This window comes from Pecten maximus, chromosome 8, assembly GCF_902652985.1.
Source record: "Pecten maximus chromosome 8, xPecMax1.1, whole genome shotgun sequence".
In the NCBI taxonomy this organism is placed as follows: Eukaryota; Metazoa; Mollusca; class Bivalvia; order Pectinida; family Pectinidae; genus Pecten; species Pecten maximus.
The window spans coordinates 43,587,533-43,605,463 of record NC_047022.1 but is presented as its reverse complement, the minus strand read 5'-3'; the positions used below and the strand labels follow the sequence as shown (position 1 = coordinate 43,605,463).

The following is a 17,931-nucleotide window of genomic DNA, read 5'->3' as shown; positions in this document are numbered from 1 at the left end:
ACGGACGGACGGAGGGACGGACGGACGGACGGAGGGACGGACGACGGACCACGGACGCAGGGCGATTTGAATAGCCCACCATCTGATGATGGTGGGCTAAAAATCAAGATAAGGAAAAATCAAGATCTTAAGATATCGACGACAAAAACAAAGATGTCCAAGACTTCAGAACAGCTATTTCAACAGACAAAGATGTCCAAGACTCCAGAACAGCTATTTCAACAGAATTTCTCATCAGTGAGAAAATGTGTTATAAAGTGATTCAGTGGTCCGTGATCTCTGGCACTCTGCACGGCTTATGACACTCCAGGTCTGTAAATGATTGAGGATTTGTCAGATCGTACGTCCAGCTTTGTTCAATACATTGTTCCTGAAAGTGTTCCATCACTCTATCAGTGTACAGTACAACCAGGTCTGAAGATATACAACTGTCATGCTTTCTGGCGACATGCATGGCAGTAATCTGACCCGCAAAGTATGTTGATTTTTTGCTGACACTGCTTCTATATTTCGGAGGTGTACAAGATGGTGATCATTTTTTATAAACAATGCCTGATCATCGTGGCACCTCTGTTGACACCTTGGGGCGTGGGGAGGACCCTCGAGCGCGGGCTGTAGTACGGAAGTCTGCTTGACTGTTTTGTACAATCGTATTCCCAGTGTCACTCACAGTTATAAGAACATCCTGTGGTTTGAGAAAATCACCACCTGATGTTGATGCTGAATTAGATGAGACTCGCTTTACAGCTCGCTTGCCTTCACTTTTTCTACCCTCACTCTGATTAGGAACTGTCATGCATCCTTTGCGTATAAACATACGAGCATTGCCCACGGCTGATCGCCCCAGTAGCTGTAGAGACTGTAGGTGGACAGCATATCCATCAGACAATATCTGTTGTGGAAGTTAAGAAGATACAAATAATTAGTATCTAAAATGAAAACATGTACTTAACCATGTCAATATGAGGCCCTTTCCTAATTGTTTGAGGTTTTTGGTTTCCTGCTGGTGCATTGCTATAAACTAAAATAGTTTTGAAATTTCTAGTTTCAATATATTATAATATTACAAAGATTTAAAAAAAAAAGATTAATTCCTACTAACATTTGTTCCCATATACTGTATCAAGCCTTCATAGGAAAATAGAGCTCAGAGCTGACTGCTTGGTATCCGTCTTACTATAAACTCGTTATGTTTTTGTTCTGTTTATCATTGCCAGATTTATCTTGTTAAGTTGTAACTATTAATAATCCTATGATAACACAGGAAATAAACGTAACATGTTACTGTATACATAATAGTGTGATAACACCAGAAATTAACGTAACATGTTACTGTATACATAATAGTGTGATAACACCAGAAATAAACGTAACATGTTACCTTATACATAATAGTGTGATAACACCAGAAATAAACGTAACATGTTATTTTATACATAATAAATGTGATATATGAAAAAATTCCTAATTTCTTACTTCATTGCCTTTAAGGTCAAGTTTTAGCATGATGTAGCAACTTTTCAAATGAGATTTTAGATATGATACTTATTTCACAAAGGAAGCTAAAAAATAGCTCTGCAATATGAAATTCTGTGAAATGCTACAATATGACTCAGAAATACTCCCGTAGTACCGTACCTGTGCCTGCCCCATCTGTTTTTTTGGAAGCCTTGCCCACAATGAACATCTGCTGAGATGTCAGTCCCAGTTCCCGGTACACATAGATATCTTTGTTGGAGCCATACGCCCCCTTGTACACAATTCCCGCCTTAAACAAAATAAACAACAAACTACTTTAACTCTGAATCCATGCAAACAAATAATGAAATATTGAAATTGATCTGTTTTACAGTGAGAAGATTTGGTTTAAGGTTCTATGTAAAGAAACCTATAACAGTATTTCATTAAAGACAAATAAGCAAACATTAATGAACCTTATTAAAACTGATACTTCTGACTCACTTTGGATACCAATCTTATTAGAACTCATACTTTCTGACTCACTTTGGACACCAATCTTATTAGAACTCATACTTTCTGACTCACTTTGGATACCAATCTTATTAGAACTCATACTTTCTGACGCACTTTGGACACCAATCTTATCAGAACTCATACTTTCTGACTTACTTTGGATACCAATCTTATTAGAACTCATACTTTCTGACTCACTTTGGATACCAATCTTATAAGAACTCATACTTTCTGACTTACTTTGGATACCAATCTTATTAGAACTCATACTTTCTGACTTACTTTGGATACCAATCTTATTAGAACTCATACTTTCTGACTTACTTTGGACACCAATCTTATTAGAACTCATACTTTTTGACTCACTTTGGATACCAATCTTATTAGAACTCATACTTTCTGACTTACTTTGGATACCAATCTTATTAGAACTCATACTTTCTGACTTACTTTGGATACCAATCTTATTAGAACTCATACTTTCTGACTTACTTTGGATACCAATCTTATAAGAACTCATACTTTCTGACTTACTTTGGACACCAATCTTATTAGAACTCATACTTTCAGACTCACTTTGGACACCAATCTTATTAGAACTCATACTTTCTGACTTACTTTGGATACCAATCTTATTAGAACTCATACTTTCTGACTCACTTTGGACACCAATCTTATTAGAACTCATACTTTCTGACTTACTTTGGACACCAATCTTATTAGAACTCATACTTTCTGACTTACTTTGGATACCAATCTTATAAGAACTCATACTTTCTGACTTACTTTGGACACCAATCTTATAAGAACTCATACTTTCTGACTTACTTTGGACACCAATCTTATTAGAACTCATACTTTCTGACTCACTTTGGATACCAATCTTATTAGAACTCATACTTTCTGACTCACTTTGGACACCAATCGTATTAGAACTCATACTTTCTGACTCACTTTGGATACCAATCTTATAAGAACTCATACTTTCTGACTTACTTTGGACACCAATCTTATTAAAACTCATACTTTCTGACTCACTTTGGACACCAATCTTATTAGAACTCATACTTTCTGACGCACTTTGGACACCAATCTTATTAGAACTCATACTTTCTGACTCACTTTGGATACCAATCTTATTAGAACTCATACTTTCTGACTTACTTTGGATACCAATCTTATTAGAACTCATACTTTCTGACTTACTTTGGACACCAATCTTATTAGAACTCATACTTTCTGACTCACTTTGGACACCAATCTTATTAGAACTCATACTTTCTGACGCACTTTGGACACCAATCTTATTAGAACTCATACTTTCTGACTCACTTTGGATACCAATCTTATTAGAACTCATACTTTCTGACTCACTTTGGACACCAATCTTATTAGAACTCATACTTTCTGACTCACTTTGGATACCAATCTTATAAGAACTCATACTTTCTGACTCACTTTGGACACCAATCTTATCAGAACTCATACTTTCTGACTTACTTTGGATACCAATCTTATTAGAACTCATACTTTCTGACTCACTTTGGACACCAATCTTATTAGAACTCATACTTTCTGACTCACTTTGGACACCAATCTTATTAGAGCTCATACTTTCTGATTTACTTTGGATACCAATCTTATAAGAACTCATATTTTCTGACTTACTTTGGACACCAATCTTATTAGAACTCATACTTTCTGACTCACTTTGGATACCAATCTTATTAGAACTCATACTTTCTGACTCACTTTGGATACCAATCTTATTAGAACTCATACTTTCTGACTCACTTTGGACACCAATCTTATTAGAGCTCATACTTTCTGATTTACTTTGGATACCAATCTTATTAGAACTCATATTTTCTGACTTACTTTGGATACCAATCTTATTAGAACTCATACTTTCTGACTAACTTTGGATACCAATCTTATTAGAACTCATACTTTCTGACTCACTTTGGACACCAATCTTATTAGAACTCATACTTTCTGACTCACTTTGGACACCAATCTTATTAGAACTCATACTTTCTGACTCACTTTGGATACCAATCTTATTAGAACTCATACTTTCTGACTCACTTTGGACACCAATCTTATTAGAACTCATACTTTCTGACTCACTTTGGATACCAATCTTATTAGAACTCATACTTTCTGACTCACTTTGGACACCAATCTTATTAGAACTCATACTTTCTGACTTACTTTGGATACCAATCTTATTAGAACTCATACTTTCTGACTCACTTTGGATACCAATCTTATTAGAACTCATACTTTCTGACTCACTTTGGACACCAATCTTATTAGAACTCATACTTTCTGACTCACTATGGATACCAATCTTATTAGAACTCATACTTTCTGACTCACTTTGGATACCAATCTTATTAGAACTCATACTTTCTGACTCACTTTGGACACCAATCTTATTAGAACTCATACTTTCTGACTCACTTTGGACACCAATCTTATAAGAACTCATACTTTCTGACTCACTTTGGACACCAATCTTATTAGAACTCATACTTTCTGACTTACTTTGGACACCAATCTTATTAGAACTCATACTTTCTGACTCACTTTGGACACCAATCTTATTAGAACTCATACTTTCTGACTTACTTTGGATACCAATCTTATTAGAACTCATACTTTCTGACTCACTTTGGACACCAATCTTATTAGAACTCATACTTTCTGACTTACTTTGGACACCAATCTTATTAGAACTCATACTTTCTGACTCACTTTGGATACCAATCTTATAAGAACTCATACTTTCTGACTTACTTTGGATACCAATCTTATAAGAACTCATACTTTCTGACTCACTTTGGATACCAATCTTATTAGAACTCATACTTTCTGACTTACTTTGGACACCAATCTTATTAAAACTCATACTTTCTGACTCACTTTGGATAACAATCTTATTAAAACTCATACTTTCTGACTTACTTTGGATACCAATCTTATAAGAACTCATACTTTCTGACTTACTTTGGATACCAATCTTATCAGAACTCATACTTTCTGACTTACTTTGGATACCAATCTTATTAGAACTCATACTTTCTGACTCACTTTGGACACCAATCTTATAAGAACTCATACTTTCTGACTCACTTTGGATACCAATCTTATTAGAACTCATACTTTCTGACTCACTTTGGATACCAATCTTATTAGAACTCATACTTTCTGACTCACTTTGGACACCAATCTTATAAGAACTCATACTTTCTGACTTACTTTGGATACCAATCTTATTAGAACTCATACTTTCTGACTCACTTTGGATACCAATCTTATTAGAACTCATACTTTCTGACTTACTTTGGACACCAATCTTATTAGAACTCATACTTTCTGACTTACTTTGGACACCAATCTTATTAGAACTCATACTTTCTGACTTACTTTGGACACCAATCTTATTAGAACTCATACTTTCTGACTCACTTTGGACACCAATCTTATTAGAACTCATACTTTCTGACTCACTTTGGATACCAATCTTATCAGAACTCATACTTTCTGACTCACTTTGGATACCAATCTTATAAGAACTCATACTTTCTGACTCACTTTGGATACCAATCTTATTAGAACTCATACTTTCTGACTTACTTTGGATACCAATCTTATAAGAACTCATACTTTCTGACTCACTTTGGATACCAATCTTATTAGAACTCATACTTTCTGACTTACTTTGGATACCAATGTTATTAGAACTCATACTTTCTGACTCACTTTGGATACCAATCTTATTAGAACTCATACTTTCTGACTCACTTTGGATACCAATCTTATTAGAACTCATACTTTCTGACTTACTTTGGACACCAATCTTATTAGAACTCATACTTTCTGACTCACTTTGGACACCAATCTTATAAGAACTCATACTTTCTGACTTACTTTGGATACCAATGTTATTAGAACTCATACTTTCTGACTTACTTTGGATACCAATCTTATTAGAACTCATACTTTCTGACTCACTTTGGATACCAATCTTATTAGAACTCATACTTTCTGACTTACTTTTGACACCAATCTTATTAGAACTCATACTTTCTGACTTACTTTGGACACCAATCTTATTAGAACTCATACTTTCTGACTTACTTTGGACACCAATCCTTTGAGATAATTGAGTTTCTGTCTGAGTGGCTCTTTAGAGAGTCCGTCCATGAAGGCCACCATGCCATGTGGGAAGTTATGCATGGCCAGCCACGACACAACCTTCCGATGCTGCATGTCTGGTCGCGCCGTCACATACAGAATCAGATAACCCTGGTCTTGATAATGCCTGGTAAGTCACAAAAGAATAAAACAGAACTTCACCCCATTGTTGTAAAGATTGAAATGCAGAGGACAATGATGAAGTCATATTAAAACACATTATATTTTTGTCAAAAATATTGGCCAATCAGAACACACCTTACAACATCCAATGGTTTTAGAGATTGAAATGCACATCGTAGAGTACAAGTGTAATCAACCTAATCAATCATAAACACTTTCACAAATTGTACTTTTGTTTGAACTCACCGTACAACATCCACTGCTCCAGCTCTAACCTTTGGGTCGCGACCCGAAATGGACATACTGGCAGTAAAAGAGCCGTCAATACTGAATACCACTGTTTCTGTCTTCTGTGGTAAAACTGTCAGGAAAAAGTCAGCACAGCTGTGATCCCCTCTGTCAAACAAACACAGTGTAGTAAATAGGTAATGACTTCTTGATATCATATAATACATCTATCTTTACCAGGGAAAAGAATCAACTGTTGTAGCCATGGTTACCATAAAACAATAGATATTATATCAACTGTTGTAGCCATGGTTATCCTTACAACAATAGATATTAGATCAACTGTTGTAGCCATGGTTACCTTACAACAATAGATATTACATCAACTGTTGTAGCCATGGTTACCTTACAACAATAGATATTAGATCAACTGTTGTAGCCATGGTTACCTTACAACAATAGATATTACATCAACTGTTGTAGCCATGGTTACCTTACAACAATAGATATTAGATCAACTGCTGTAGCCATGGTTACCTTACAACAATAGATATTAGATCAACTGTTGTAGCCATGGTTACCTTACAACAATAGATATTACATCAACTGTTGTAGCCATGGTTACCTTACAACAATAGATATTAGATCAACTGCTGTAGCCATGGTTACCAAACAACAATAGATATTAGATCAACTGTTGTAGCCATGGTTACCTTACAACAAAAGATAATAGATCAATGTTGTAGCCATGGTTACCTTACAACAATCTTGACTGAATGCATTCCTTGGTGTAAGCGTTTATCCTCCGGGATTGTGTAGTTGAGGCGGCCATGCTTGTCTGTGACAGCTGTTCCAAGAAATTTCCATTCCCCTGTTGACTGATCCATCACATGGACATCAACCTGAGAAAGAAAAGATGACATTTTAGACTAGCCTAGCAAATGAATATATCAATATCATTATAACAGTAACTGAAGACATTAAATTAACAACTCATGTTGAACAATTGTAGACAGTGTGTATACATTGGTTTCCCAATGCATGATCAGGGCCTAGCCTGTCCACGTGTACATGTTATTGTCATCTGAATGAGAGTGGAATGTATATCATGAAGCCCGTGTCTGTGCATGCATCTCGAGGATTCTCGTAGGCGCATGCACAGCCACATCGGCTCACACACTCCCCAATCCCTCGCACGTTCATTCCTAACTATGACATGGACCAGGATACATGAGTCCCCACTGATCGTTCCCAACTACCTGGTAAGACAGCACAACATATAAATATATGAATAGATATAATGCGCTTCTATGATATAGTATCATATATGCGTATTATATAAAGTACATGTATATAAAGAACCTACTTTTATATTTGCTATGTCCATTGGACTTACACTTGTTATATTTATATTTGTAGGCTCTATTTACCAGAAATATAATGAAAACCCTTACTACGGAGTTTGTGTTGTTATTCCATGTCTTCACAAGTCTAAACAATACTCATTTACTCTCTTGTCGGGGAGATCAGAGGTCTAAAATGTTGGACACAAATATTTTAGTTTCCAAGCATTACTGGGCTTGGCAATATAGTAAATTTCTCTTCTGCCTCCCCATATTGGACCCAAAAGGTAAATATTCCTTTAGTGTTGAGATGAATGGAAGCACTTGCCACAATTATAGAAGCTCCTTCAATCAACACAGTGAAGAAACTTCAGAATGGTATATAAAGCTGGAACAACAAGCTGTGATCGTAAAAGCATTTCCCCTCAATTTTTAACTTGCTGTGACCTTGACCATACTTTATGACCTGGTTGACCTTGGCCTTTCTGTATGTAACAATAATGTTGCTATATATGATGTTCCTGTAAGAGACATTGATTTGGTACATGTGACCTTGACCTAACTGTATGCGACCTTGACTGTACGTGGTACATTACCTTTTCTCCTGACAGTGAGGTGACATCAAAAGAACCATACATAAACCGGGCACTGAACTCCTGAGCGGTGTCCTCCATTACAATGACATCATTACCTCGGTGATTCGGCTGCAGATTCTAAAGATCAACATCAAATATTTATTAAATGTATACCTTTTTTATCCTGCTTGGCTCACTTGATAACCTCCCTTCTAACAATTAACAAGTACTGATAGTTTTATTGTCATCTGAAGGTAGTGTTCAACCATTGATAAGGAGTATTTTCCCAAATATGGAAATATTTATGTATAAATAAAATTAATTATTCAAATAATTATTATAATAAACTGAAATGAATTATAATACATGTATATCAAATAAAAATGATTCATGTATCATCTGAAAGCAAGAAGCATAAAATACATACCATGTATAGAATGTGAAATAATTAAAGAGTACATCAGACCTCAGATTTTCAAGACATGTACATCAAAACTCACACTCAACAACAGACTGTAATGACCTCTAACCTTTAACCTACGTAACAGACACTAACTTTTACTTTAATGGTGGTTCTCCTCTTCAGCCATTTTTCTCTGGGGAGATTGATGGACTCTGGACTGACTGTTAGGCGATCAAGGTCTTTGTCCATGTCCAAACTGAGGATGTCATGTCGTAAAATCTGTAAAGAAAATTAAAAAAAAAAAGTAATCTTCACTCAGGTTTGATTTGAAATTTTAATGCTGTAATCATTATACATGTAAATCTTTCTTATTCCAAATATCCTAATTATAATTCATACTCTTTGTGGGATTCCAGTTTTGGAAACATATTGAAACTTACACTTTGGTTATTGACATTTTGACATGAAGATACTGTTATAGGTACCTTTACATAAATCATAGTGTTGGTAACATGCATCCCATAATGCTAATCTCCCACAACAATATTAAACATCATGACAAGATTATTGTTTATAAGTGGTGCAGTTTCCATAACTTACCTGTCTAAGTACAAAGGCAGCTACATCGGAAGATTCCCAGAAACTGGAGTGGAAGAGATGAGGCAAGGCTGACGTAGGGAAGGAGTGGAGAACTTCTGGACAGTATAGGGTAAAGTCGATACGCTTATTACCCCACCACTTACTGGTCACTGAAACATAGAGGTCATACAAGGTCACTCAAAATCATACGTGGTCAGACAAGGTTGTACATTTACAAGGTCAACACAGGTCTTAATGTATATTACAATGTATTACATTATTTAATGGTCACAATAATAAAGAGTTCAGCTGACACAAGGTCAAATAAGGTCACTCAAGATCATACTAGGTCATACAAGGTCGTACATGTACAAGGTCAATTACTTGTCACTGAAACATAGAGGTCACTCAAGGTCATTCAGGGTTGTATAATGCCAACACGAGTTTCAATATATACTCCCATTTACAGGTTACAGAGACATGGAAATGACTCAAGGGAGTACAGGATCATACATTATACAGCATCATACAGGATCATACATCATACAGGATCATACATCATACAGGATCATACATCATACAGGATCATACAGGATCATACAGGATCATACAGGATCATACAGGATCATACATCATACAGGATCATACAGGATCATACATCATACAGGATCATACAGGATCATACATCATACAGGATCATACAGGATCATACAGGATCATACATCATACAGGATCATACAGGATCATACAACATACAGGATCATACATCATACAGGATCATACATCATACAGGGTCATACATCATACAGGATCATACATCATACATCATACAGGATCATACATCATACATCATACAGGATCATACATCATACAGGATCATACATCATACATCATACATCATACATCATACAGGATCATACATCATACAGGGTCATACATCATACAGGATCATACATCATACAGGATCATACAGGATCATACATCATACAGGATCATACATCATACAGGGTCATACATCATACAGGATCATACAATCAACACAAATCAATATATGTAGCCCCATCATTTACTGGTCACTGAAGCATACATGAATATATTATAGAAAGTTATCTAGTGTCATACACCATCATACAAAGTCAACACTACTCATTTACTGGCCACCGAAACATAGAGGTAACTCGAGGTCAAACAGGGTCATACAGGGTTAAACAGGGTCACACAGAATCAAACAGGGTGATATAGGGTGATACAGGTCATACACCATCATACAAAGTCAACACTACTCGTTTACTGGTCACCGAAACATTGAGGTAACTCGAGGTCAAACAGGGTCATACAGGGTTAAACAGGGTCACACAGAATCAAACAGGGTGATACAGGGTGATACAGGTCATACACCATCATACAAAGTCAACACTACTCGTTTACTGGTCACCGAAACATTGAGGTAACTCGAGGTCAAACAGGGTCATACAGGGTTAAACAGGGTCACACAGAATCAAACAGGGTGATACAGGGTGATACAGGTCATACACCATCATACAAAGTCAACACTACTCGTTTACTGGTCACCGAAACATTGAGGTAATTCGAGGTCAAACAGGGTCATACAGGGTCACAGGGTTAAACAGGGTCACACAGAATCAAACATGGTCACACAGGGTCGAACATGGTCATACAGGGTCACACAGGGTCGAACATGGTCATGCAGGGTCACACAGGGTCACACATGGTCACACAGGGTCGAACAGGGTCACACAGGGTCATACAGGGTTATACAGGGTCATACAGGGTCAAACATTATAGATGTCTTATGGTTAAAGCCTTATGGTTATAGAGATATATAACAGTCACATTGCTTGGTCAGATTTTGCAGCAAGACATATATATATATATTAGCTCTATATCTGATATCTCAGTAAAGGTCAAAGTTCTCACCATTTGTGATACTGGACACCATGGACTCTCCTAGGCCAGAGATCTGACTAACTACACTGGACACACTGTTTTGTCGCTGGAGACTTGGCCCTGCCGAGCCACGGCGATTATTGATGAACAGTGACAAGTTACTCTGTATCGTTTCCACTGTAACAGATTATCATTATAGGTCAGTTATATAGGTACCTGTATCATTAATCAGGTCAGTTATATAGGTACCTGTATCATTAATCAGGTCAGTTATATAGGTACCTGTATCATTAATCAGGTCAGTTATATAGGTACCTGTATCATTAATCAGGTCAGTTATATAGGTACCTGTATCATTAATCAGGTCAGTTATATCGGTAATCAGGTCAGTTATATAGGTACATGTATCATTAATCAGGTCAGTTATATAGGTACCTGTATCATTAATCAGGACAGTTATATAGTTACCTGTATCATTAATCAGGTCAGTTATATAGTTACCTGTATCATTAATCAGGACAGTTATATAGTTACCTGTATCATTAATCAGGTCAGTTATATAGGTACCTGTATCATTAATCAGGTCAGTTATATAGGTACCTGTATCATTAATCAGGTCAGTTATATAGGTACCTGTATCATTAATCAGGTCAGTTATATAGGTACCTGTATCATTAATCAGGACAGTTATATAGTTACCTGTATCATTAATCAGGTCAGTTATATAGTTACCTGTATCATTAATCAGGACAGTTATATAGGTAATCAGGACAGTTATATAGGTAATCAGGTCAGTTATATAGGTAATCAGGTCAGTTATATAGGTACCCGTATCATTAATCAGGTCAGTTATATAGGTACCTGTATCATTAATCAGGTCAGTTATATAGGTACCTGTATCATTAATCAGGTCAGTTATATAGGTACCTGTATCATTAATCAGGACAGTTATATAGTTACCTGTATCATTAATCAGGTCAGTTATATAGTTACCTGTATCATTAATCAGGACAGTTATATAGTTACCTGTATCATTAATCAGGTCAGTTATATAGGTACCTGTATCATTAATCAGGTCAGTTATATAGGTACCTGTATCATTAATCAGGTCAGTTATATAGGTACCTGTATCATTAATCAGGTCAGTTATATAGGTACCTGTATCATTAATCAGGACAGTTATATAGTTACCTGTATCATTAATCAGGTCAGTTATATAGTTACCTGTATCATTAATCAGGACAGTTATATAGTTACCTGTATCATTAATCAGGTCAGTTATATAGGTAATCAGGTCAGTTATATAGGTAATCAGGTCAGTTATATAGGTACCTGTATCATTAATCAGGTCAGTTATATAGGTACCTGTATCATTAATCAGGTCAGTTATATAGGTACCCGTATCATTAATCAGGTCAGTTATATAGGTACCTGTATCATTAATCAGGTCAGTTATATAGGTAATCAGGTCAGTTATATAGGTACCTGTGTCATTAATCAGGTCAGTTATATAGGTACCTGTATCATTGATCAGGTCAGTTATATAGTTACCTGTATCATTAATCAGGTCAGTTATATAGGTACCTGTATCATTATAGGTCAGTTATATAGGTACCTGTATCATTAATCAGGTCAGTTATATAGGTAATCAGGTCAGTTATATAGGTACCTGTGTCATTAATCAGGTCAGTTATATAGGTACCTGTATCATTGATCAGGTCAGTGATATAGTTACCTGTATCATTAATCAGGTCAGTTATATAGGTACCTGTATCATTATAGGTCAGTTATATAGGTACCTGTATCATTAATCAGGTCAGTTATATAGGTACCTGTGTCATTAATCAGGTCAGTTATATAGGTACCTGTGTCGGTAATCAGGTCAGTTATATAGGTACCTGTGTCATTAATCAGGTCAGTTATATAGGTACCTGTATCATTAATCAGGTCAGTTATATAGGTACCTGTGTCATTAATCAGGTCAGTTATATAGGTACCTGTATCATTAATCAGGTTAGTTATATAGTTACCTGTATCATTAATCAGGTCAGTTATATAGGTACCTGTATCATTAATCAGGTCAGTTATATAGGTACCTGTATCATTAATCAGGTCAGTTATATAGGTACCTGTATCATTAATCAGGTCAGTTATATAGATACCTGTATCATTAATCAGGTTAGTTATATAGTTACCTGTATCATTAATCAGGTCAGTTATATAGGTACCTGTATCATTAATCAGGTCAGTTATATAGGTACCTGTATCATTAATCAGGTCAGTTATATAGGTACCTGTATCATTAATCAGGTCAGTTATATAGGTACCTGTATCATTAATCAGGTCAGTTATATAGGTACCTGTATCATTAATCAGGTCAGTTATATAGGTACCTGTATCATTAATCAGGTCAGTTATATAGGTACCTGTATCATTAATCAGGTCAGTTATATAGGTAATCAGGTCAGTTATATAGGTAATCAGGTCAGTTATATAGGTAATCAGGTCAGTTATATAGGTACCTGTATCATTAATCAGGTCAGTTATATAGGTACCTGTGTCATTAATCAGGTCAGTTATATAGGTACCTGTATCATTAATCAGGTCAGTTATATAGGTACCTGTATCATTAATCAGGTCAGTTATATAGGTACCTGTATCATTAATCAGGTCAGTTATATAGGTAATCAGGTCAGTTATATAGGTAATCAGGTCAGTTATATAGGTACCTGTATCATTAATCAGGTCAGTTATATAGGTACCTGTATCATTAATCAGGTCAGTTATATAGGTACCTGTATCATTAATCAGGTTAGTTATATATAGGTACCTGTATCAAAACAGAAACAATTGATTTCTCAAATAATTGAACCAACATAAGATGTACTTGTATTGAAACAAAATATGGTGTCTCACTGACAAATCTATTCTGTAAGTGATATTCCTATTTTCTAACTTTAGTAATAGTGATTAGTTATTCAGAAATGTAGGTGTTATTCACATTTTCTAAAGGCTAAACATCTAAAACAGTTTATTGCTAAAAAAAATACCCATTGTGATGTAGACAGATATCTCCGTCCTAGAGATAACTCATACATAACTGTTTATATCAGACAGGGTCAGAAGTTCTGTTTTACATACCGACATGTATAGGTTCTCTGTCCTAGAGATAACTCATACCTAACTGTTTATATCAGACAGGGTCAGAAGCTCTATTTTACATACCAACATGTATAGGTTCTCCGTCCTAGAGATACATAACTGTTTATATCAGACAGGGTCAGAAGCTCTATTTTACATACCGACATGTATAGGTTCTCCGTCACCAACAGGAAACTTTGTATAGCGTGGCACTTTAATAGGGAAGATGTGTTTAAAACTTGTATGAAGCATTGGTTCCAGCCGAGCGGCTGTCGGATCACTGGAGTGGATCATATTGTACACTTGATGGCACGCAGGGCTGCATGGGCACCCTGTAACAGCAAATATATCAATGGCTATATATAGAATACAAAAAGTATGTCAAAGTTTATTTAAGGATAAAAGATTTCTTTTTATGAAAAACAGAGAGTGCATTGATGTTTATTTATAGAACACAGAAAGTACATCAATGTCTATTTATTGAACACAGAAAGTACATACATGTCTATTTATAGAACACAGAAAGTACATCAATGTCTATTTATAGAACACAGAAAGTACATCAATGTCTATTTATAGAACACAGAAAGTACATCAATGTCTATTTATAGAACACAGAAAGTACATCAATGTCTATTAAGAGAACATGATTATTCCCAGTATGGTAAATTTTCTTACATGGAATCTGTGACTCATGACTGATTCTACTAGCGCTTTCAATTCATGCAAGTATGAATGTCATAGGGTAAATGTTGAGTATGGTATAAACATAACAAACCTTACCAACTTATACAGACTTAAATGCTTTAGAAATCCTCCATTTAATACAAATATAAATTCTAATATATAAATAGTAGCTGTTTAGATATTAAATACAGATGTAATCCATAAAGCATTTATGGTATTGAGGTGTAAAAAAAATTCCTGGAACAGCATAGGTCACCTAAATGGGTTTTTTTTTTATGATGGTCTCCCTTTGAGATAAGTAGAGAAGCAACAAAATGACATAGGCCCAACTGCATTCATAACCATATGGTCACATTAGCATCCAGTAATATTATATACAGTACTGTATATAAACTTAATATGTACAGAATAATTGAGAATTCTATTGATACACTGTACTTACAATTACGATCATCTCCAAAAAACATTCTTCGATAGGCCAGAACGAGTCCAAGAGGCGAACCTAACATAAAGAAATCGGAAACATCAAAGTCAAATTTAATTACTGAGGCGTCATTGTAACTGCCCATACTAGTCCTGCGTCCACAATCCTCCTTAGAACTGTCACTGACACTGAGATGAGTCTGTTGTGGGCGTACATTGGCTGAACACTGACGTCTCAGCTTAAACTCAGAAGACACAAAATCACTTTTATTGAACTGTTTTTCACTCAAACCTCCTGAAGACAAGCACAAATCTGGGTCACTGTGACTTAACTGTCGTGATGTTTCTATGTTCATTTTCTCAGAGGTCTGTGCTTTCTCTCGCCTGAGGGTGGATGAGTCTGGTTGAGCGTCTCGTTTGAGAGTGGAATCATGGTCCTGCTCTTGACGAAGTGCTGAGGAGTCGGGGTCATTGAGGCTGCAATGACTGTCAAATGTACTGAGGCCACGAGTGTAGTTAGTGTTGGCTTGACATAAGGCGTCGTACCCTAACAAGGATCCCATAGCGTCGGCGAGCAAACAGACCTGCAATCATATCTGATTTCTTACTAAAGAAGCATTAACTAAATATTTACTGTCTACATATTTACAAACCACACAATAAACCTGTCAACACTCCCTAAACAACCAGAGAAAATATAGACTCATGTCAAAATTTATATTTTCAAGAGATAGAAAATGTCAATGTGTAAAAAATAAAGCAATGTTTATTGATTGAAATTGAACTAAATGTGAAGTCTAACCAAAGAATGGAGCAAAATGTGAAGTCTAACCAAAGAATGGAGCAAAATGTGAAGTCTAACCAAAGAATGGAGCAAAGTGTGAAGTCTAACCAAAGAATGGAACAAAATGTGAAGTCTAACCAAAGAATGGAGCAAAGTGTGAAGTCTAACCAAAGAATGGAACAAAGTGTGAAGTCTAACCAAAGAATGGAACAAAGTGTGAAGTCTAACCAAAGAATGGAGCAAAATGTGAAGTCTAACCAAAGAATGGAGCAAAGTGTGAAGTCTAACCAAAGAATGGAACAAAATGTGAAGTCTAACCAAAGAATGGAACAAAGTGTGAAGTCTAACCAAAGAATGGAGCAAAATGTGAAGTCTAACCAAAGAATGGAACAAAGTGTGAAGTCTAACCAAAGAATGGAGCAAAGTGTGAAGTCTAACCAAAGAATGGAGTAAAGTGTGAAGTCTAACCAAAGAATGGAACAAAGTGTGAAGTCTAACCAAAGAATGGAGCAAAATGTGAAGTCTAACCAAAGAATGGAGCAAAATGTGAAGTCTAACCAAAGAATGGAGCAAAATGTGAAGTCTAACCAAAGAATGGAGCAAAATGTGAAGTCTAACCAAAGAATGGAACAAAATGTGAAGTCTAACCAAAGAATGGAGCAAAATGTGAAGTCTAACCAAAGAATGGAACAAAATGTGAAGTCTAACCAAAGAATGGAGCAAAATGTGAAGTCTAACCAAAGAATGGAGCAAAATGTGAAGTCTAACCAAAGAATGGAACAAAGTGTGAAGTCTAACCAAAGAATGGAACAAAGTGTGAAGTCTAACCAAAGAATGGAGCAAAATGTGAAGTCTAACCAAAGAATGGAGCAAAATGTGAAGTCTAACCAAAGAATGGAACAAAGTGTGAAGTCTAACCAAAGAATGGAGTAAAGTGTGAAGTCTAACCAAAGAATGGAGCAAAATGTGAAGTCTAACCAAAGAATGGAGCAAAATGTGAAGTCTAACCAAAGAATGGAGCAAAATGTGAAGTGTAACCGAAAAATGGAGATAAATGTATAGAATATATTGAAGTAAAATGTGAAATCTGATCAAAGGAATAGAAAAAAAGTGGAAATCTAACCAAAAGAATGGTACAAAATGCCAAATTTAACCAAAGGAATTGAGCAAAATGTCAAATCTGCAATTGAGATCTATAGACACATACCTGTCCTGTAAATCCTTTTCCCTCGTCTGATAACATAAACTCATGATAGACTAGATTGGCCTTGGCAACCATTTTGTTGACATACTCATGGTAGTCTGGGTTGGAAGTCACAAATAAGGAGATGGCTCCCAAGGGAACAAACTCCTGAGTCCAAATCACTCCTGCCTCCCCAGTTGATGGAGGGTGTGATTCAAAACTGTACGGGCTTACACTGAAAGTTAATGAACAGTTTTACCTTTAACAAATATAAAGCAGGAAGTAGCTCAGCTTTTAATTATATCCTGCAAAAGACTCAAATATCATTAATGAACTTTGACCTTTGTCTGCAAAGCATGAAGTTAACCAATGAGAAA

At 35.8% G+C, this 17,931-nt stretch overlaps 1 protein-coding gene and 1 long non-coding RNA gene across 2 annotated transcripts in view; one reads left to right on the top strand and one right to left on the bottom strand.

The window, feature by feature from the left end:
* Nucleotides 1-484: 484 nt before the first annotated feature.
* LOC117333596 (protein retinal degeneration B-like) overlaps nucleotides 485-17,931 on the bottom strand; it is a 52,318-nt gene continuing 34,871 nt past the window's right edge. The window contains 13 exon segments of the mRNA XM_033892959.1: nucleotides 485-892; nucleotides 1,639-1,662; nucleotides 1,664-1,768; nucleotides 6,121-6,304; nucleotides 6,547-6,696; nucleotides 7,285-7,430; nucleotides 8,468-8,584; nucleotides 9,003-9,128; nucleotides 9,450-9,598; nucleotides 11,367-11,513; nucleotides 14,639-14,809; nucleotides 15,607-16,171; nucleotides 17,579-17,789. Of these exon segments, the coding sequence (XP_033748850.1) occupies nucleotides 557-892; nucleotides 1,639-1,662; nucleotides 1,664-1,768; nucleotides 6,121-6,304; nucleotides 6,547-6,696; nucleotides 7,285-7,430; nucleotides 8,468-8,584; nucleotides 9,003-9,128; nucleotides 9,450-9,598; nucleotides 11,367-11,513; nucleotides 14,639-14,809; nucleotides 15,607-16,171; nucleotides 17,579-17,789 (2,431 nt within the window). The 3' untranslated portion in view covers nucleotides 485-556.
* LOC117333598 lies at nucleotides 13,540-14,085 on the top strand. The gene is made up of 3 exons (XR_004533947.1): nucleotides 13,540-13,778; nucleotides 13,821-14,006; nucleotides 14,049-14,085. It is a non-coding gene; the product is annotated as an uncharacterized LOC117333598 (long non-coding RNA).